The sequence below is a fragment of the Microtus oregoni genome, unplaced genomic scaffold (genome assembly GCF_018167655.1).
Source record: "Microtus oregoni isolate MIOR12 unplaced genomic scaffold, Mior012 000028F_ref0000031, whole genome shotgun sequence".
Classification (NCBI taxonomy): Eukaryota; Metazoa; Chordata; class Mammalia; order Rodentia; family Cricetidae; genus Microtus; species Microtus oregoni.
The window spans coordinates 17,666,367-17,689,359 of NW_024543087.1; the positions used below are offsets into that span (position 1 = coordinate 17,666,367).

General features: G+C 43.0%; 1 protein-coding gene across 1 annotated transcript; it reads right to left on the reverse strand.

Moving 5' to 3' along the window:
• Window positions 1-1,343: 1,343 nt before the first annotated feature.
• On the reverse strand, window positions 1,344-20,904 carry Wdr82 (WD repeat domain 82). The gene is made up of 9 exons (XM_041676856.1): window positions 20,454-20,904; window positions 14,789-14,886; window positions 10,801-10,867; window positions 7,263-7,362; window positions 6,702-6,818; window positions 6,203-6,358; window positions 5,725-5,794; window positions 4,598-4,740; window positions 1,344-3,864 (listed from the first exon to the last, which is right to left on the reverse strand). Exons 1-9 carry the CDS (start codon window positions 20,612-20,614, stop codon window positions 3,835-3,837), a joined length of 942 nt encoding a protein of 313 aa, XP_041532790.1. The 5' UTR covers window positions 20,615-20,904; the 3' UTR covers window positions 1,344-3,834.
• Window positions 20,905-22,993: the final 2,089 nt, after the last annotated feature.

Below are 22,993 nucleotides of genomic sequence, written 5' to 3' on the forward strand. Positions count from 1 at the left end.
TCTCAAAAAAATAACAAAGACAGCCAGGGCTGTTCTGTTACAGGGAAACCCTGTCTCAATAAACCAAACCAAATTCTGTCTCCATCTAAAACTTACTGAGGTTCAGAATTATCTGTTGAAATACAGTAGCCATTACATGAGCTTTACCTGACTCCTAATATCACAACCAAGGGGCTTCAAGTAACACACAGCTCTAGACTGCAGTTACAAAACTTGTGTAGTTAACTTGCCTGGGATGCTCAGACCCATTTCCTCATCTTAGATTTCATTTCCTGTATATTATCCAAGGAAGACAAGACAGACATATTGGCATTTCCCACTTCCTGTGTAACACATAAACAGACCCTCAACTGCCCCCCCTGAGCCTGACAGGTAGCTGGCAGATGCTGGTGTCACTGTATAAGGCTGCTGAATTGGCTTCCTCTTTCTTTAGTACATCCCTCCACATCCTCTCAGCAAAGTGCAGGCAACATCCTGTGCCTGCCTCTTGCCCACACCAACTGCTGAGCCAGCTCACCCCCACAACCTATGTCTGTTCCTCTTGTTCACACACTACAAGGGATTGGGCATATCAGGTCTCTACATAGCAAAGATGTTGGAGTAGCTGCCGCAGTGGGCTTTCATTACATTTGTGAGTTTTGTGTGCACATGCCATGATGTGTGGCAATCTTACGGACAAGTTTCAGGAAGTGGCTTCTACCATGGGATCGATCTGGGGACTGAACCCATGGGATCGATCTGGGGACTGAACTCAGGTTGTCATGCTTATGTGGTAAGGACTTTCAGTTACTGATCCATCTTGCTGGATACTTGCTGGCTTTGAGGGGTCTTTTAGAGTAGACTCAGTAGGAGAGCCTGGTCAACTAAACCAAGCCATTTTCTTCCAAAGTAGCAAGCCAGACTTTTACCTATTCTGGTTCAGTCAGGGAAGCAGAAAGCAGGTCAAGTGACAACGATTCCCAATGTATTACCCAAGCAGGTGGCTCACCAGGCAGCCAGCTGATCCTGCCAAATGCAATGATCACTTTCCATCAATCAGGGCCCTAGGATGCCAATCTGGTCAAAGTTTGAGGTAAACAGTGCAAGGCAGATAGTGAGGAGGTCTCTGAAGAACAGGGTTGGTCAGGCTCACCTCCTCCAGTCATTCATTACTGGCCCTGTGGTAATTTAATTGGAGTCTGAGGTTAAGGGATGGGCCCAAGGGGCTCCTGTGGCTCACAGGCCTGAAGGAAGCCCAACAGTTCACACAACACAGCAGGCAGTGCCACCTGAGCCAGAACACTCGAACAGCGCATCCCTTCTGATGTGAAGCAGGCAAATTATGTCACAGAAACTCAAGAGACTGTAAGCCATAAAATTCTGTTTAAGACTGGTAACATGGCAAAAAAAAAAAAAGTTTATGTTAAGTACAAAAGGGACATAAAATTGTATATACAGTAGGATAACAACTATGTAAACACATCAAAGTCTATGCACAGAGATATCTAGAAGAACGTTAACATCAAGATTAACAGTGGTACCATTTGGGTGGCAAATTGGTTCTTAAAAATCCCCAAATTTTCCTTCATAAGCAGTTTATTATCAGTTACAATGGGGAACAACTTATTAAAAAATACCCCAGTGGCTGGTGGTTGAACAGTGTCAGTTGTCACACACAGAGCAGTGGCTCTGGCTGATTTTCCAGAGGACAGTTACTATATCCCAGGGGTATACCCCCAAACTGCCAACTCTGCTTTCTCCCTCTTGCTTACCCTGTGACAACATACAGTATTATCAGTTCCAGTTGCATCTTCTCCTACCAATCAGAACTCAGCTCTGCTGCCACAGGGCCCAGCAGTGGCTGTGAGGCAGTATGTCTTCCAAGAGCACAGTGCCTCAGCTTCGGATTCTCCTGAACTCAGTCTTCCTGCGGCCAGGCAGGCTGCTCTTTCTTAACTCTTTCAGGTTATGCAGTCTTGCTAATCCATGGTTACAGATATTTGCTCTCAACAGTTTATCTAAACATGGACTCAGATTCTGAAGGTAGGCAGTAATAACTCGGATCACCTGGTTCCTATAGTCTGTCCACTCTGGAAAGGCAGGACTGCTCAGCAACACTTAAGACTTCAGTGAAGATAGCCGCCTTTTCAGTTGGAATAACAAGTCAAAAAGTAATTGCTCAAAAAATAGCATTAGTGATTTGAAGTCTATGTCTGCTCCTGAACAGAAACAGTGATAGCCTGATTGACACCTAGCAGCTGGGTACTCATGGGCAAATCATAGCTGATTAGGTCTTGATTTCTGGATCTGCAGGGGTACTGCTTGCCTAAATGTTTGCTGTGGACATACTGGGAAGAAAAGGTCAGTCGCGCTCTTCTCAGTCTGGTCCTAGCCTGTTCTCAGAGGAACGGGCAATGATGTAGACAAACAGGTGAGAAGTCCTGACAAACTAAACACTGCGGCTCTAGCACCCTGTCCCCAAATGCCACAAGCCAGGCACAGAAGCCATGCAAAAGTGACTGTCACACATATACAGGTGCAGACAGAGCATAGTCAGGCAAAAAAGATGCTAACACTGTAGAGAGGGCCCCGAAGTGTGGCTTGAAGAGCACGGGAGTCATCCCAAGGCTCTTACTTAGCTGCCATGGAACAGCAAACACTAGAAGCTCTGCTTCATGTTGTCTCCCTAAGGTTAACAGAGAAGACTAACACTTGTGGCGAACACTACCCACAAATAGTCTTTTTTAGCTGCAGGGTTCCCTCTCCTGATGAACTCTTGATAAGCTAGAAGAGAGAGATAGTAGGCATATCACATACTTATGTGCATGTTTGCACAAATGTATTTAAGTGGACACGCACACTGTGCTCAAATACAAACAGATCAAGGGTCATATATAAAAAGGCTAAATATAACATATAACACAGGCCTAGAGCCAGCTCTTGGGTAAGAGCTGGGGAAGAGGGATATCATCTGCTGACTATGTACACAATTTATGGTGGGCAGGGAAGGAAGGCATCAGTGTAAACAACTCAGACTCATTCCACAATACTGGCCCACAGGAAAACGTGATGTGACTCAGGTACAAAAATAAACTACTACCTTGCTTTTGTACAAGCCCAGCTCGGTAGGATCCCCACGAAAAGACTGAGAGACTGTCTGGATGGGGAATTGCACCAGGCGGCTAAAGCTCTCAGCTCTCAGAATTTACATTTACCTGCTACTACTCCCTTCCCTCCCTTTCATACTCTTGGGCCTTTTGTTAGCCAACATCCAAGCCCACGACCTGCCCCACAGGAATACTGTAAAGCCTCCTGACAAACAAGGTCCTTCTCTATTTGTCCCTTTCTTTCTTTGACTCAAAGGTATATGAAGACTTATTTTTGTAAATATTTGGCACCTACGAAACATGATGGTTGTGGAATAATGCCACAATTACACAGGGAGATCCAGTAACAAGACATGCAGGGTGAGGGCAAGGGGTGCTGAGCTGCCCTAGCATCTCAAAACCAGAACTGTGGCTTCCCATGCATTTTGGGGTGGGAGAAGGATGTGCGGAGATTGGTGACATCACTGGCTCTTCAACAGCAAATATATTCAAAACTGAAGGGGCCCAAGGGCCCCACTGTAACTTATTTCTAAGTAATCACCCTCTGAAGAGCTCGGTGCAGCTGCAACACCAAGAGTCCTTTGGAAGGTGCTCAGCAAAGCAATTCTTTAGCGCGATGGACAGCACATCCCTGGGAAGGCCATGTGGAAAGATGTTCTCCAGTCCAGTCAATCCCTCTGTCATCTCAGTCACCTCTGACTTTCCTGTTGGCCGCCCTCACTGTACAAATAGCCGAGCAGTGTCAGGATCAGTCATCAATGGTGGGCAACCAGAAGGCCTGGAAGGAAAACACAAATCAGCTTCTTAAAAAGCTAGGCTTCTCACTATGGAAGGTTGTTCCTCCCCACCTCACAGCATCAAGGTACCCAACCCCAGTGGTGTGAAGAATTAGTCTGGTGGCCCTTTCTCCTGATCAAACTATTGTCTCTATGGAGCCAGAGACACTCTAAAAGTTGGTTCTGTTTACTTCCAACATCCACTCCTGTGAGTAACCTGGTCTTACAGGTAATCTCAAGGTGGCCTCAATCATACCCTTTCCTCCCAGAATCTGAGAAGAAGGTTTGAATGAGATGGTTTTGCTGCCTTTCAGGGCTAGGTGACTTTTTGGTTTTACATGATCTCGAACTCACTACATAAGTCCTTCCAAATGTTTAGATTATAGGTGTGCACCAACATGTTCAGCTTAAATTAGTTTCAAAACTCCTGAAAGAATGCACCTATAAAATGTAGGTCAGAATATTTTAAGGAGAAAAAAAAAAAACCTAAGTAGCTTAGGCCTAAAACCTAGGGTCAGAGCAAAAACTGTTCTGCAAATCTTTAGAAAGCACAGATAATCCCATCTTACTGACCAGCCTAGTCAGGTATATCATGACGTGGTGGTACAACAGGGAAGCCACCACTTCTGAAACATGAACTTGTACTATGTGGATGGGAACACAGCTTGCTGCCTGAGGCACCCACACCCCAAATCAAAGGATCATAATGGAAAACATCTCTTATTGTTTACATACCATGTTGGAACAGGCGCTGGCAAAGGTCATGAACTTGGGGTTGAACTGCAAACAGGTAATGGGACCCGTGTGTTTACCATCCAATACAGCTACTTTTATACCACTCTCTCCATTCCAGACATGGATCTTGCCATCTTCTGAACCTAAAGAGAATGATGGAGACAATAACACTTCAAGAAGCAAATCAAGACAGATGAGAACAAGATAGATTGAGATCTAGAAAGTTTCAGGACATATCCCTCAGCAGAAACTGAGAGGACAATGGCGGAAGGACACTGGGAATTATCTTGACCTAATTATTGTTCCTTTTTCTTTAGGGACTTAGTTTTGTCAAATAGCTCAGATAATTTTGAATTCTGTACGTAGCCCAAGTCAGCCTCAAACTCCTAACTTTCCTTCCTCTGCCTTCCAGTAACAGCACCCAAGTGTTAACAATTGGAGTAGCTATGCAGGGGTGCTTTACTATTCCTTTGCCATCTTCCCCTCATGCCTTTGTATTCTCATCTAGAAAGGGGGATAAATACCATTAGCCTGCCAACACCTCACCAACAAGACTACTGAAGATTACACAAGTTACCAATACAACACAGTCATGCTTTTTTAAGAGCTTAATTCTAAAGCCCTTGAAGGGAAAACCAGCACATTGCCAGTTCCAATAAAGAACCCATGTCAGTGTGATGGCATACCCTGGAGACGATTGGGAGATGGAGAATCAGAAATCCAATGTAAGCTCTGACTATATATATAGCAAGTTCAAGTTTAGAAGGGTTATATATAAACAAGACCATGGGGGGGGGTGGGGAGAAAGAAAAATGAACAAACAAGCAAGCGAAGCCAGAGAGAAGGCTTAGAAGGTAAAGGTGGCCTGCCAGGAAGTCTGGTGACATGAGTCTAACCAATGGAACTCAAATGGTGGAAGGAGAAAACTGACTCCCCAAAGAAGTTCTCTGACCTCCACATACATGGCACTGCATGTATGCTAGCATACACAGTAAAGGGAACTACGAAGTCTGAAGGTGCTGTACAGGAATCTGAAAACATCTATTGAACAGCATTTTTTACTTTGCTTGATAACATAAACAAGTGCATAGTACAGAGGAATAATGAGGAAAATAAAATCAGCTCACCAATCATAATAAATTGTGAATCTGGAGTAAATGAAGCTTCGAGCGTAACAGCTTTGCTGTTAGCATACCCCTGAAACAAAAGAGAATGGTTCTCATTATAGGGCCAGTGATAAAAAACAACTGCATAGAAACACCAACCCAACACACAAGCCCCTTTCCACCAAAGGTCTTTGAATGTGCAGTGTCACCAAGACCAAATGTAACTGCTATTCCACATAAAACACTCCCAACCCTAACTCCATATTTAGTGGGGAGGGTACAAAAACCCCTGTTTATTGTTATTAACAATTATACTTGAAAAGCAAACTTAGGGCATTTTGTAAAAGGTGAACGACTCCAATACAAAGGAGGTAAAGTTCATGTGCAGGAAGAAAACATAAGCCCATGTCCCATCACTGAGTCAATGACAACCATTATCTCCACAATCCAGCTAACAGCGTGCCCAGCCCAGGCCTTATGAGTAAAGCTGTCAGCTCACCCCAAATGTGTGCATCACCACACCCTTGAATGCATCAATAAGACGGATGAAGCTGCCATTGGTAGAAATGAGTATGAGTTTGCCATCATTGCTGAACTTAAGTCCTGTCCACTCACAAGTCCGATCATACTGCATCTTAAAGGTTGCAAATGGTCCCTGCAAAACACAAAAATAGCAGTTCCCAGGCTCCACACACATCAATACTTCCTTGAGTAGAACTTCTTTTCTATCCATTTAGATTCTTTGTAAGTGGGCAAGCTCTGCCACTCTCTGTTACCCAGTACTTGCCTCCTCCACCACAGAAAGGCTGTGTTTTTAGACAGGGTCTCACTGTGTAGACCAGGTTGGCCTCATAGAGATCCACCTGCATCTGCTCTGGAGTGCAGAGTTGGAATCAAAGGTGTGTACCACCATGCCTGGCCTAAAAAAGGTTCTCACACTCCAACTTGCCCTTAAATTTTCTGCAACCTTAATATAGCTCAAGGACTCAAAGATTTACCTTATCAAAAGAACGAAGGTCATAAAGTTTGACCATTTCTGAGTTGACACCTGCAGCAAAAATTAACCCTTCTGGATCAAAGGAACAAACTGGTTTGCCCTGTAGATGCATGAGACCCTAAGAGAAAAGAAGATAAGTTAATGAATGAAGGAGTCCACCACTCAATCATGGACTTTTTCCATGAAAATTAAGGAAGGAATAGGAACTGCACCCAGCTACCTATAAAACATTAGAAGAAAAGAAACAAAACTGACTGAAATGTAAAAAGTCATTTTATGATGCATTTCCAATCAGCCTTAACTCTACAATATTAAAGAGTTCAAAGAGAAACAAAGCCCTTGAGGCTAAAGGGTCTAGGCAGTTGCTCAAGCACTAAGCCACATTATAATGCAATCTGCTCTGGAGTAGGAGATCTGCTTATTTGAGAAAAGATTTTGCTGCCACCTAAGAAGACTCTGGGATCCCAAAATGGAACCACTGTTGTCTCCCTTAGCTGAGAGGGAGAGCTGATAATGCTTTCCACAGAAAATGCTCAAAAATATAACTGTGAGGTACCATTACCTGGCAGTTAGGAGACCGGAGATCCCAGAGTCGAATGGTCTTATCAAGAGACCCAGAAATGAAAGTGTCATCCACAGGTGACATGGACAAGGCCACCACCCTGCAATGTATCAAGATAAATAGGAGTTGAAGCAAAATATGAGTAAAAATTGGATGTGAACTCTAAACCATTCTGCCTGCCTACATATAACCTGTTTTCCCAAGACTACCATCTTAGGAAGCACACGCAAACTTATCTGAGGCAACCAAAAGCAATAGTATAATGTAAAAAAAAACAAAAAACAAAAAAAAAACAACCTAAACCTTCTGTATTTAAAAAAAAAAAAGCATGGTCTCAAGCTGAAGCTATACAGTTCAGTGGTAGTATTAAAAACAAAATATGTAATTCTATTGACAATCAAAAGCACAGTGATATACTATTTCACAACATCAATGGCTGTCATAAAGGGACCGCTCAGTACTGGTGAAGAGGAGCATGGTGGAAAATTAGAACCCCTGTATACACTACTGATGAAATATGGGGTACAGGTGTTCTACAAAAGCCCTTTTCAGGCCAGGTGTGGTGGTGCTTGAGAGGTAGAGAGAGGCAGGTGGACCTGAGTTCAATGCTAGTCTGGTCTATATAGTGAGTTCCAAGCCAGTTCCAAGTCTGATCCTCTGACCCCACCACAAAAAATCAAAACTAAAAACCAACCATACATTTTCTGGAAAGACTCAGAAATTCCATTCCTAGGTATATATACTTTAGCAAACTGAAAATATCTACACTAAAATGTACACATTTTTACAGTAGCATTTGGAACGGGAATAACCCAAATGCTCACTAATTAACAAATCAACAGGATTGGGGTAGCTATATAACATGACTCAATATTATTTGAGAACAAAAAGAAACCAAGTGCTAATTCATATAACAACAGGGACAACCTTTGGAAACATCATGTTACATGAAAAAAAGACAAGCACAAAAGGCCACATGATATCTGACACCATTTATACGAAATGTCTAGAGATAGCTCTTAGATGACTGGCTGCTAATAGGTATAGAGTTTCTCTCAGGGAGATGAAAATATTCTGGAATTATAGTAGCAGTGCTTGCTCAACTACATACATACATACAATCACGAAATTGTGTTTCTTATTTTGAGATAGGGTTTCATGTAGCCCAGGTTGCCATAGCAATATAACAGAGAGCAGAATGTATATAGACACACATTTTGTCACACTGTCTAGCTTAAAAGTTCACAAGGTCTAAGTTGATACAAAAGGCTCTGTACTTGCCGGGCGGTGGTGGCGCAAGCCTTTAATCCCAGGCAGAGGCAGGTGGATCTCTGTGAGTTGAGGCCAGCCTGGTCTAGTGCCAGGACAGGCTCCAAAGCTACAGAGAAACCCTAAAAAAAAAAAAAAAAAAAAAAAAAAGCTCTGTGCTGATAAGTACAGGGAACATAAGAACTAAAACCCTGGCCCTAGGAAACTTACCTGCCAATTCACACTGTGCCAACACGCTAGAGCCAAAGTGAATAAAGGCCCATCCTTTGGCTTACACAGTAACTGACACTTTCTGTCTTCAGCAGCACAGAAATACCCTGCCTGCTTCTAAGTGCAACTTCTTTACTGATTTCCCCTCTTAGAGGGAAGAAGTTTGAGACAGGGTATTAATATGTATCCCAGGATGACCTTTAATTTACTATGTATCCAAGCAGGCCTCCAATTTGTAACGTTCTCCTAGCTCAGCTTCTACAGCACTAGAATTACAAGGACATACCACCATGCTCAGCCAGAAGCACATGTTTTTCCCCTGCTTTTTGAGATAGGGTCTCTCTATGTAGTCCTAGTTGTCTTGGAGCTTGCTATGTACACCACCAGGCTGGCCTGGAACTCACAGAGATCTGCCTGTCTCTGCCTCCTGAGTGTTAGGATTAAAGGCATGCTCCACCATGTCCAGCAGAAGTACCACTTCCAACAGGCAGCTCTCAGTCATCTCTCCTGTCATCCTTCAGGCATGACGTGGCCCTCTTGAAATCAGGGCAGCTGTGACTACTACTGTGGAACCCTCAAAAGACCCTGATCCCTTCCAAGGACATATAAAGAGTTAACAATTACGTGGAAGAGAAGAGAAATGGGTATAGCTGCCATTTAAGTTGCCCATGCTCCTATAAACAACTAGAATAAAAACTTACTGGTTCACAAAGTTAAGACTTGGGTGGAATAATTTCTTTGGCCTATCACTGGTTTCCTACTCTGGGGTGAATAGACAGATGTCTTTTTACACATCTCAGCAAAAGTGACCTAATACCTGTCAGGGCACTCTACCATCTATATTAATATATACGCCTTTAATCCCAGCACTTGGGAGGCAGATAGGCAGATCTCTATGAGTTTGAGCCCAACCTGGCTCTAGGACATTCAAGGCCACATAGTAAGACCTTGTCTCAAAGAGACAGACAGACAGAACAAAGAAAAAAACACTGTGAAGAAGTGTCACTCAGATTGGCTTACTAAAAAACTAAATGGCCAATAGCGAGACAGGATTTTTGGGGGAAGAGACTACTGGGAAGAAGAAAGGTGGCGTCACTAGTCAGACAGAAAGGAAGCTGCATAGGCATTACAGAGTAAAGGTAATAAAGCCGTGAGACAAAAAGCAGATGTATAAAAATGGGTTAATTTAAGTTGTAAGAGCTAGTTAGTAACAAGCCTAAGCTACTGGCTGAGCTTTTATAATAAATAATAAGTTTCTATATTGTTATTTGGGAGTTGGCAGGTGAGACAAAAATAAAAGTCCATTTACAAATGGCGCCATGGAGAGATGGCTCAGTGGTTAAGAACACTGGCTGCACTTCCAGAGGTCTTGGGTTCAATTCCCGGCACCCACATGGTAGTGCACACCACCTGTAGTCCCATGGGATCTGATGCTCTCTTCTGGAATGCAGACATGTATGTAGACACAACAACCATATACATAAAATACATAAATAAGTCTTAAAAAGCAAACAACAAAAAACTTCCTTCACATCATAAGGAACATGCAGAAGCTAATTCAAATGTTGGCCTCTGTAGTGGAAGGTCTTATAAATGCATATAGTTCTTTTGTTAAGCACACACACGGATTCTTGTACGGAAAGTATGCTCTTGCATTGAGCTACATCTAACCCTCTCCTTAATTATATTTATTTTTGGCAAGAAGAACTGAATATAGAGCCACATACATGCTAAGCATGTACTCAGCCACTAAACTACATACTCCAGAAAGTCCTCAAACTCAGAGATCCCCCTGCCTCTACCTCCTGAGTGTTTGGATGAAAGTGTACACCACCACCGTCTGGCTCCTTACTTAAAATTTTAGTAAATCATGTAGTTAGTTATCTCTGAAACTCATCTTCTGCTTCTATAACCTCAGTAAACCAAGAAGTGACTGAGTTCAGTTAACAAGATGAAGAGGAAGGCTGAACAGCAGTAAGGAAAGCTGGATTCACTAAGAAAACATCTCCCTTCTCTTCTATTTTCTGAGTCACCTGAGGGATATACTGCTGAGTCTTACCTTTTGCTGTGTCCAGGAAAATATCTGATGTATTTGTTGTCATGCAACGACAAGTAACGAATAGTATCTGTAAGAAAACAAACAAGGGATGACATTTTACTATTTAAATGAAATTTACGTTGCATTTTCATTTTTGAAAAGACAAAGTCTAAGCACTTACTACATCCTATTACCTAAGCAAATTACAGATAGCTAAAGAGGAACAACTTTTCTCTCAAAAAAAGAGTACACATACAGATTCATACAACTCAAAAGCCAAGTTTTCAGCTCACAGCATTTATACCAACATTTAATATCACTATTTTGGGGCCCAGATGTACAATTCAATGGTAATGTGCTTGCCTAGTGTATGGGAATCTCAATAGTCCAATCTGCAGCACTGGGTTAGGGGCGGGAGACTCACAGAGAAAACTACATTTAAAAAAAAATAACTGTTTTCCTACCAATCTTTAGATTCTTCATAATTTAAAATTCTATCTATCCTATATAAATATTTTTTGGCAAGGAAAAAAAATCACTAGCTATAGACTAATTTTAGTGTCTGCAAAGTGATAAATCATACATTGAGTATCAGGACTGCAAATCAGAGGGCTATATAGTGAATTTGAAAATAGTGCATCTATACATCAGATCTGTCAAAGAAAAGACAGAAAGAGAGGAAAAGAAAGAATTCTATCTAGAAAAGTAAACAATAGGGATTAGAGGGATGGCTCAGCCGTTTAGAGAACTTAGCTTCCATTCCCAGAACCCACATGGTAGATCACAACTGTCTGTATTCCAGGATCTGACATCCTCTTCTAACCTCCCTGGGCACCAGACACATACGTGATACATAGATATACATACAAGTAAACCACTCATACACATTTAAAAAAGAAAGAAGGAAAGAAAGAAAAAGGAGAGTATGTTGACAGCGAATGAAGTGAGGTTGGGTATGCACTAGGCAAGTGCATAGTGCTTGCCTAGCATGGTACAGTTAGTGAAACCCTGTCTCAAAAACCAAACTGAAATGTCAATGAAAACAAAAACAAAAAATAGGAAGAGAAACAAGTGGTTGCTGAGAAACAGATGATAAACATGACACCAAATACAGGAAGGACAAAACATATCATAAAGGCTAACAGAAGATAAGAGGTTCAAGGCAAGTGTGACGGCACACCTTTAATCCCAGCACTCTGGAGGCAGAGGCAGGTGGATTCCTGTGAGTTCCTGGCCAGCATGGCCTATAAAGCGAATTTCAGGACAGCCAGTGATGTTACACAGAGAAACCCTGCCTCAAAAAACAAAACAAAGAGAAAAGAATCAAGAGCTCCAAAGTATCAAGTGGCTTATAAAGGTGTTTTGTTGTTGTTGTTTGTTTTGTTTTTCAGGGTCTCATTCTATACTCAATGTTGGCTTGGAACCCATTATATAGCCCAGGCTAGCCTCAAAACTAACAGCAAGTCTCCAGCCTCAGGCTCCCAAATGCTTGGATTACTGTACACACTTGGCTTGCAGGGATGCAGTCTGAGAAAAGGGCATTTACCCTAAGAGGGAGAAAAAGGAATCCTTTCTATAGGATCAATAACAGAATTCAACATGGCTTATTTGAACAACTCCAAGTCTCTCAAATGACAACCATAAAGCATTTCTGGTTATTCAAGTGCTAGAAACTACTCACCTGCCCTAAGAGAAGAGATCCCTTCCCCATTACCTGGACTCCTAGAGACGAGCAGGGCTTTGCCATCTTCTCCACCCCACTTGGTAGCTGGTGCGCTGTTCCTGGCAAGGCAGTGGCCTGTACAGTTATCTCCTGTACCGGGTGGTATCATAGACCCTCAAACTGTACAAACTACTACCTCAGCCTGGAATCAGGCAAAAGAGAACGAAGCACTGGAGGAACTCTGCAGGACGCACACGAGGCAGGAAAGGCAACATCCCCACAGCAGAGGCCTGGCAGCAAAGCTATAAGTGCCACACACCTGCCTCATCTTGTACCATATTTGGAGAATCATTTAATCACTCAGAAAAGTAGCCCAACAAAAGAAATACACCAGTTATTTAGATATAACTAACCATCCATCCATCCATTCAACCATCCACCCTCAAGATCTTAGTAATTATTCTTATCCAAAAGCATCAACAGCATTGCCTATTTAGAAAACTACTTCTGAAACACATGAAATTAGATATGTACTAAAAATCAAGTTTAGGTAAAGAAGTCTCATTAAAGAAAGACTTCTGCTCATTTGCTTTGAGACATACTAAAATAGCAATTTAAGTAATCCTTGCTGAATGGCCGGGCATGGTGGTGCTTGCCTTTAGTCTTAGGACTGAGTAGGATTCCTTTGAGTTTAAGGTCAATCTGGTCTATATACAGAGTACCAGGACAGACAGGGCTACACAGTGAAAGTGTGTCTCAAAATAGGGAGGGAGGCAGAAGAAATTATTCTGTGACCAAGAGAACATACTGCACTTGCAGAGCACTTGAGCTCAGTTCCCCAGAACCCATGCCAGACAGTTAATAACAACCTGTAATTCCACCTCCGGGATCTGACATCTTCTGGTCTCTGTGGGCACCTGCATTCACATGTGCACACAGCACTTCCATGCATATACACACTTGATCAAAAATAAACCTTAAGAAAAAAGACCTAGATGCCAGAGAGATGATGGCTCAGTGCTTGCTGCTCTTCCAGAAGACCTGAATGTAGTTCCTAGCACTCACAACACATGGGAACCCGATGCCCTCTTTTGTCCCAAAGGTACTGGCAGACACCCACACACATAAATAAAAATAAATCTAACTGTGCCTACCACAGTGGCACAGACCCATAATTCCAATACTCAGGTGTATGAAGCAGGAATATCATCGATCAAGGGCAACCTGAATTACAGTGATACTATCTCTGTACTAAGAAATCTTACTGCAAAAAGCAAATCAGTAAACCAGTACCAATAAGGCTAAAATAAGATGTGATAGTTCAACGACTGAGACAGTTTGACAATTTTGGAATTTATTCCATGGGAAATCAATCAAAAGCAAAGACTATTTATTAAAAAGAAAGTTTCAACTCTTCAAAAAATTACTTAAAAAAAAAGGTATCCTGGAATCAAAGACCACAAAGATCATCACACTATTCTTTGACATAGACCATAGAAGAGCTAAACTCTTCTAATTTCCCCTAAACTAGCACAGTTGAATGATTTGTAAGGCCTTTTGCTTGTTGTTTTTAAGAAAGGTTCTAGCTACAAATGCTAAACTGCCCTGAGGGCTGGGATGCTTCTACTATTTTTCCTCCAAAGACAGGGTTTCTCTGTGTAACAGTCCTCACTGTCCTTGAACTCAGAGATCTGCAGGAGTGCTGCAATTAAAGGCGTGTGACACCACCAACTGGCTGCTTCTACTACTTTTCATCTCATGCACTGGCAAACTTTCTAGTTTGCCTTTAGAGTATTTGCAAATTTTGTTTTATTCTCCCTCAGTTAGAAATGTAAGTTATCTTTATACCAACCACCTGCCTTTTTTTTATTTTTAGTTTTTGGAGATAAGGTTTCACTACGTAGTCCAGGCTAGCCTTTCCTTCTAGTCTCAGACCCCCAAGTGATGGGATAGAGAGGTAACATGTCAGTCATACCTGGCTTAATCCACATAAACATTCTGAATGGAAAGGCCCAGTAGTTTACTAATTGCTATGTGTCAAGTATGTCTTCCTTTCGTTTTTTCTAAGTATTCTTTCAAGTTTCAAGGAGTATAAATCATAAAATATAATTAGTTACTTCCTACTTTTCCTTTTCCTACTCCCCATTGTAAAGCAGACATTTTCATATTCTGTTCCAAGTCTTTCCAAAGTGCAGTGGCTCGCTTCCAGCATCATTTCACTTCTAAAGACGTACGTAATCAGCACTACTAACATTAGAGGAAATATTTAAATCAACTATAACCAAAGCGCAAATTCTCAAGTACTTCAAAGGAACCATGACTGACCTCCTAAAAAGGCTTGCTTACCGTCTATTTTGTTAGAGCTGTAAACGACCGTGTTAGCTGCATGAGTATATCTGATGAGGTCCACACCATACTTCTTACTGTACAGGGTTCTCTTTGGTCTGATGAGCAAACAGAGGGAAAAACAGAAACCATCAGAATCCAGCATCAAACACTGGAGCACTTGACGGATACGGCAGGGACAAGCATTATTAGGAGACTCAACTCAGGTCTTCTGTAAGTGTAGTCAAACTCTTCACAACCAAGCCACCTCTCCAGCCACAAAAACCCATCTCTTGAGTGTAATTGTTTCAATAATAGTCTTTCACTTGTGAACACAAGGTCCAAGTTAGAAACTAAAAGTAAATATAGAGTATAAATTCAATTTCTTTACCACACAATATTCAAAAGAGGGGGGGGGGTTGAGGCAGGATCTCACACAGCCTCCAAGGCCCTAGGTAGTTGATGGCCTTGAACTCATGATTTTCCTGCCTGGGCTTCTCCAGCGCTAGAATTACAAGAGTGGGCCACAACACCTGGTTTCAAATGTAAACTGAGATTATTATTTATTTGAGAAAAAGGTATACAAAATATCACAAATCATGACTTACAACAGAGGGATATGAGAGTAACTAAAAGTCAGTAAATTTTCCTAAGAATTCATTCAGAAAGCACTTTCTTTTTCTTTTTTTGAGACAGGGTTTCTCCGTGTAACAGCCCTGGCTGTCCTGGAACTCAAGAGACCCACCTGCCTCTGCCTCCTGAGTTCTGGGACTAAAGGTGTACTCTACCACCACCTTGCAGAAAGCACTTTCTTAAAGGCAATGATCTATCAAAATTGAAACCAGATGTAACACTGTTATATTCCTAGTATCACTAACTCTTGAAGATGCACAACTTCCCTATATGGAGGTACAAAGTTCTGGCTGAGCCTTCTAGAAAACAGGCAAATCTAACTCTCTCCAGAAAAATTAAGTCATGGTTCCTTTTTCTTTTCTTTTTAAAATGATTTATTTTTATTTTATGTACACTGGTGTTTTGCCTACATGTGTGTCTGTATGAGGGTATCAGACCCTCTGCAACTGAAGTTACATACAGTTGTGAGTTGCCATGTGGGTGCTGGGAATTGACCATGTGGGTCCTCTGAAAGACAAGCCAGTGAGTGGAGTGCTCTTAACCACTGAGCATCTCTCCAGCCCAGTTCCTTTTTCTTTTACTTTTATGTAAAAGTACGTGTCTCCAACACCAAAGTTCCAAACTATGTGTTAAAGTCCCTTAATGCAAACCTTGATGATTTAATAAGAGTCTCAGGGGGCTGGAGAGATGGCTCAATAGTTAAGAGCACTGGCTGCTTGCTCTTCCAGAGGTCCTGAGTTCAATTCCCAGCAACCAAATGGTGGCTCACAGATCTCTAGGGGGATCTGATGCCATCTCTTGGCATAAAAGCATACATTCAGTTAAAATACTCATACATAAATGAAAAAAATTCAGAAAAACCAAAAAAAAAATTCAGAAAAACAAAAAAAAAAATTCAGATAAACCAAAATGTTTATCACATGTGCTGCTTAAATTATAATTTTTTTAAACCCAAATACCTCTAGAAAACAAAATTTGAATGTTAGAATTCTCCACAAGAAATCAGGTCAGAAAATAAGAAAACCTTTAACATGTTTTACATTTATGTCTAGAAGAATTTTAAATCAGACATGGTGGCTCACATCTGTAATTGCAGCCAGAATTTGAAAGGCTGCAGCAGGAGGATCACAACAAATTCAAGGCCAGTTTAAACTACAAAATGAGACCCGTCTCAAAAACAAAAAGGAAAAAGAAATCAAGCTCCTGTAGTAATATTTGAATTTATGCAGAAGAATGTTTACCTTCTCGATATAAAATTATTTTGGAACTAGTGGGTTAAGCAATCAAGTGATCCAGGCTGCTTACAAGTCAATCATTTGCATTTGAGGGTGAGGCCTTCTGTCTCATGAAACCTATTCCAAACAGAGTTCTTCAAATTGAAGTATACTTCCTATAAGTCTGTCTTTTGTGAAATAAAATACTACCAGATCCAATCTACTGTCTGGAGCGTTGGGTAACTAATGATTAAGTAAGGTTGAGAATGTACCTACACAAAAGGTTGATGACTTTGCATTTATCAGAAATCCTAGTACTTCAGCCCATCTAAAATTGAAAACAGGGCTAGGGATATGGTTCAATCTTATCTAGCATGCATGGGGTCCTGGATTCTAACTTCAACACTGCAACTAAACAAAGACAAAGGCGTAAAGCAAGTGGTATAAAAAAGATTGGTTCCACTAAGATAAGGCCTATATGTCTTAAATCTAAAAAACACTAAGATTTGTTCTTAATGAAAGAACACTATTTCTTTATTTCAGTTCTATTATGAAAGTCAGAGCCTAAATTACCATCGCATGTGTCTTTTCATGCACCTTTTTTTTTTGCAAGTATTTTGGCAAGCTCCTTCTTTAGAACTATGATTCTGGAGGCAAAGTATGAACAAAGAAAATGACAGTAAAGCCAGGTGGTGTGTGGGGTGGGGTGGTGAACATCTATCTATAATCAAGCACTTGGAGAAGGGTTAGAGTGTTTTTTTTTTATTTATTTATTATGTGTACAACATTCTGCTTCCCACACACCAGAAGAGGGCGCCAGATCTCATTACAGATGGTTGTGAGCCATCACGTGGTTGCTGGGAATTGAACTCAGGACCTCTGGAAGAGCAGTCAGTGCTCTTAACCTGAGCCATCTCTCCAGCCCCAAGGATTAGGAGTTTAAGGCCAGTCTTGGATACATCGAAAGTTGGAAGGTAGCCTGGGTTACATGAAACTGTGTGTGTGTGTGTGTGTGTGTGTGTACATAATTAAAATAAAATTTAAAAATCAAAATGTTTTAGATAATTTGTATTGCCAACCACACGCAATATTCCCTTATATTCTTTCAAGTTGAAATATAACTCAAGGGATGAACTGCATTATGTTTAAGTGGACAAAAACAAAGCAACAGCAACAAAAAAATCCTCAAAATCTCCTTTTGGGCTAAAAACAACTGCCATCAGGCCCACCTGAATTCAATCCCCAGGACTCATTTGATGGAAGGAAAACACCAAATCCTTCAAGCTGTCCTCTGATGTATACCACACAGCAAGCTCACACACAATAACAAATGTACAAAAAGAAAAATTGTATGAAAAACTACTTTTGATACAAAAGAAAAATGTAAAAAGAAAACATTCTTTTAAGCCAAACATTATTGGCTCAGACTTGTAATCCTAGCACATAGGCGGCTGAGGCAGGAGAATTGCTGTTTGAAGCCAGCCAGCAGCACTATGGTCACACACTGAGTTCCAAATGTTGAGATTGTTGGATTATTCTTCTAAAATACATTGTTAGATCTATTTTATGTATACGAATGTTTTGCCTGCATCTGTATATGTGCGTGCTGTGCACTTCTAATATCTGTGGAGGTCAGAAGAGAGTATCAGATCCCCTGGAACTGAAGTTGAATGTAGTTGTGAGCTTCCAAGTGGGTTCTCTGCAAGATTAGCATGTGCTCTTAACCCATCTGAGCCATCTCTCTAGCTCCTGGATCCTCTTTTCAAACATATTTTCTAACAAGTATTGTTTTTGTTTTTTTTTTCTTTAAAGACTTACTTTATTTTTATAATGTATAGGTCTTTGCCTGTAAGTATGTCTGTGTATCACATGTGTTCCTGGTATCAGGGAAGTTAGAAGCACGGGTCAGATCTCTTGGAACTAGAGTTACAGATAATTGTGAACCTCCAAGCTGGAGTTGGAAACTGACCCCAGATCCTCTTTAAGAGCAGCAAGCATACTCTTAAGGATCTCTCCGGCTCCTTATTTTCTTTTTTTGAGACAGGCTCTTGCTATTCAGTTCAGGCTGCATTCCAATATTCCCACCCCCAGTCTCCCAAGTGCTGGAATCACAGGCACCACTGAGCAAGAAAGTTCTTTGGAACATTGTAACTTTCTATTAAGTCTGTAGTCATGTAAAAGGTTTTATGCATGAATAAACTATATTACAGTCTTAGCATTTTATTCCTTTCAATAAGGAATATGCACTTCCATTTCAGCTTTTGGGGGTAAGATTCTAATCTATGTACTGAACTATAAACATGTCAAGCAAACCAACTTCAAATAACTTCTAGCTCCCAACTTTAAATTCTACCAGCTCTTCCAAACAAATTCGATTGGTCAGAGCAGGGTAAAAAAAAAAATCAATGCACTAAAATGAACATCAATTCAAACAACTATCTGTGCAGCTAGCAATTCTCTCATCTCCAGGACCACCACTGAAGGGAACTCTTCCCCACAGCAGGCCAGTCCGGAGACAGTTACATAATACTTTGTTATAGCCCCAGTGAGGAAAAACATCATAGACAGCTCAGTCTACAACACAGCCTTACTTTAGATGAACTCAGAGAGGCAAGTTCCAAAAGAAAACTGTCTGTTATTTGAAAAAATAAACAAAAGGAACAGCTTCAAAATCATAGGTAACTTTAACAAGATGATGTTAAAAACAGTAGCTATTAAATTAAACCAAACATCTGCTTAGGAAATGTTGGCTAAAGTTGACAAGGAACATCAAATTTAGCCTAAAACTAGTTTCTGCTACAAATGAGGTCGCTGCTTATCAAGGACTTGGACTCAAACAGGGGTAAGACTAGGCAGACAATGTCTCCCCCGACTCAGGCTATGAAAAAGGCAAAGTGCTCTGCTCAGCAAAGATACATAATCGTAGTATCCTTGTCCGCGGAAGTTCTCCAATATGTGACTCCCATAACCAGATCCAGAATTTTGTTAATCCCAAGCAAACCATACACTGGCGGGTTTTTTGGACTGCTTTGAGTCTCGCCTAGGAAGCCCAGAACTCAGAATCTGCCTGTTTCTGTCGCCCAAAAGCTGAGATTGCTGGCTAGGCCGCCACACCCGGGGAAACTTTTTTCTTTTGTAATGCAAAAGGAAACACTAAATTGTTCAGAATGCTTTCTTTGTTTTAAAGGGAGCTCACATTCTGACCAGAATGGGGCGGCCAAGTTCGCATGAGTCTGGCAAAGAAAAGTTTCCGGGAGGCTGTTTAACAAGTTAACTGTAAGCAAGTGTGGGCATCGGGACAGGCAAAGGGCTGCACGCTCACACAGTCACAATCGATAAATCCTGACAGCTAAAAACTGCATCTCGCGGGGACTGCTGGCAGAAAGGCCGCGCGGGAAGCGGAGGGGCAGGGACGGGCGCGGTGCCAGGGCTGAATCCAGGTCACCGCGGTGAGGACAGAGAGCCGGCGCCGCTGCTGGGCAGAGCGGCTCCTACGGTTCTGCACCGAGCTCAAAGCCGAGCCGCACCTCCTGACAGTCGAGAGCGGCGGAAAACGCCGTTCTGGTCGCCGGGAGCACGGACGCGGCGTTTAAAGGTCAAGGTCAAGGTGGGGTTTGGCGAGCTACCGGGAAGCGCGCTCGGGAGAAACCGGAGACACATGCAAATAGCAAGGCTGGTGTTACTACGACCACCATCGTCTTAGAGAAAGGAAAGAGCTCCTGCAGCACCGCAGGATGGAGGCGGAGTGAGCGACAGGCTGGGGGGCCTCAGGCGGGGACCAGCGACGGAGGGGAGGAGGGGGCACTCGGAGCCCGGCCCGCGGCCCCCGCCACACTCACTTGCCCTCCTGGCAGTCATACAGCACGATGGAGTCATCGTCGCTGCTGGAGATGACCGTCTCCCCATTGGGACTGAAGTCGAAGCAGTTGATCTTGTCCGAGTTCTCGCGGAACACCTTGGCGACGCGGAAGCTCCTCAGCACGCTGTCGGTCAGCTTCATGGCGGCGGCGGCTGCTGCTGCTGGAGGCAGCCGCGGCGGCGCAGGGCCGGGGCGGGGCCGAGAGGCGAGCGAGCGGGCGGGCTGCTCAGGGCCAACCCTAGCGGTACGGGCGCCGCGCTGGCGGCTAGCTGGAGGGCGGCTGACAGTCGGGCCGCAGCGTCGTCCTCCTCAGGGCACGCTCTCGCGTCGGGATGACGGGACCTCGCTGACCGTTCTTCTCCGCAGTCACCTCAGGGCCAACCGGCGCTGTGCCGGCTCATTGTGTTCGCCATCTTGAAGGGAGAAGCAAAATCAGAGGGCGAGGAGCCTCGGCCGCGACGAACGCCGGGAAAGGGGGCGGGCCGGGAACGGAGGCGCGAGCCGAGAAGGCGGGGAGATGACGTCAGCAGGGCGGGCGCACATTTCCGCGGCCCGGGATCGCGGCTCGCGGGTGCGCAAGGGGAGGCAAGCGGGCGTGGAGCGGAAAAGCCTTTCCTCAGGGCGGGAAAGTTGAGGTCGCCTCGGGACTGGTGCCTTTGTGAGTGCTACCAGGGAGAGTCAGGTATCCCTGGGGCGGCAGGTACTAGCGGAGACCGCCCCGCGTGGCCTGTTCGTGGGGTGACTCAGGGGAACCCATCCCTGAGGAGCTTGACCACAACACCACCAATCCAGGAAGCCTCCATTTGTTATTTTAATGAAGTACAATTCACACAATTCTAGTGGGTGACCTTTTATTTTCAATTGGATATATGCCCAGAATCTATGTCAGAGCTTTCTTTAAATCCTTCTTCAGAGTCAAAGCGCATGAAGATAGCTAACTTCAGGTGCGGACGGAGGGGGCGCCTAATGAAGGTTCACTCACCTGCAGCTAATAGGAAGGAAGGTGTGAGTCCCATAGAACCTGGGCTGTGGTGAGCAAGATGAAAACCACGACATGGAAACGCTAGCAAAATTGGAGTCTTCTTGGAAATAACTAGGAATTGAGTCCCTCGTCTTTCTGTAAAAACAAAACAACAACAACAAAAAAACCCGAGGTATCTACATAGAGAAATTGTTGGCTGAGGGAAAAAGACGAGATTGTGAGTCTGGACTGAAGTCCTGGCTGCAGTTTGTTTTGGGGTTTGAGGAGGGAAAAAAAACGGTTTGAGTGCAACCTGAATGGATGGCAACTTTCCAAACTGCTAATTGATTCAAGAAAAATCTTCCACAGACTGCTGCACTCAATTCCCAGGGATTGTTTCTGAATCTAAAAAGGAGGCTACAGTCTGCCGTGAACGCTTGAGAGGCCAGGACAGGTCTGGTGCCCTGTTGTGGACCTGCTGGGTGAACTGAAGGCCTTTGAAGAACATCTCTAGGAAAGATCCTGCAGACTGACTGACTAGGACATCGGAATCGTGGGAGAACAAATGTAGCCAAAAGCCAAATAACATCGGAATCGTGGGAGAACAAATGTAGCCAAAAGCCAAATAATCACGGTTTTAGGCCTATTTAAAAAGTATAGCGTGTGCGTGCATGTGTGTGCATGTGCTTTTTAGCTGCTGAGCCATCTAAGCTGGCCTTGCTTTTAGTAGCCAGCTTTACTTTAACTTTTTTTTTTTAAAGATTCATTTGTTTTATGTATACGAGTGCTCTATCTGCATGTACAACTTTCTGTGAGAAGAGGACATCAGATCCCACTCCAGATGACCGTGAGCCACCTGTAGGTGCTGGGAATTGAACTCAGGTCCTCTGGAAAAGCAGCCAGTGCTCTTAGCCGCAGAGCCAGCTCTCCAGCCCCACTTTAACTTTGAACATCCTCCTAACTGATAAACTTCCCAAGAGCACCACAACGGTTAGCTCCGTCAAGCCTACAGCTAAGATGGCTGTGGCAGCACATCTAAAGTGTGGAATTTCCCCACTTTGCAGTTTTGCTGTGGGGCCCATCTACTTGATATTCCCACAAATAAAACTAGCCAACGTGGCGATTTTTTTTATTTTGGGGCTACTGTTCTGTGACTAAACCTTTATGAGAACTCTTCCAGGTAGAACCAGGCATTTAGGATGAACTGACTCCTCCTTGTTCCTGGACGAGGCTGTTCTTTCCTATCAGCGGCTGGGAAGCAAACCCACCGAGGAGATGGCATTTTGGCGAGAAGAGTCTATATTAACATTCAGAAATGACCACAGGCACAGCCGTAATCTACCGAATGTTCTCAGTCAGAAAAAATCCTAGAAGGGTGGCTTTCAGAGTTGTGTCCTGCGCCCAGGACCAAAGCGTGCATCCTCGCAAGACTTGGCGTCCTGCACTATTTTTAAAACGCAAAGAAAAAAAATTTTTTTGAAGTATCTTAAGAGTGTCATGAAACACTTTGTAGTTTCACTTCCTGTTTGGCTCCCTGCTCTGCTATGGTGGGCTTGTCT

Bases quoted from the DNA above. Each gene is read 5' to 3' on its own strand.
- Wdr82 (XM_041676856.1), bottom strand. From the start codon at position 20,614: ATGAAGCTGACCGACAGCGTGCTGAGGAGCTTCCGCGTCGCCAAGGTG. The intron at 10,868-14,788 runs GTAAGCAAGCCT...GTTTTCTTACAG, and splicing joins CAGCTCTAACAAAATAGACG to ATACTATTCGTTACTTGTCG. The intron at 6,819-7,262 runs GTAATGGTACCT...CTTTTCTCTTAG, and splicing joins TCCGGTCTCCTAACTGCCAG to GGTCTCATGCATCTACAGGG.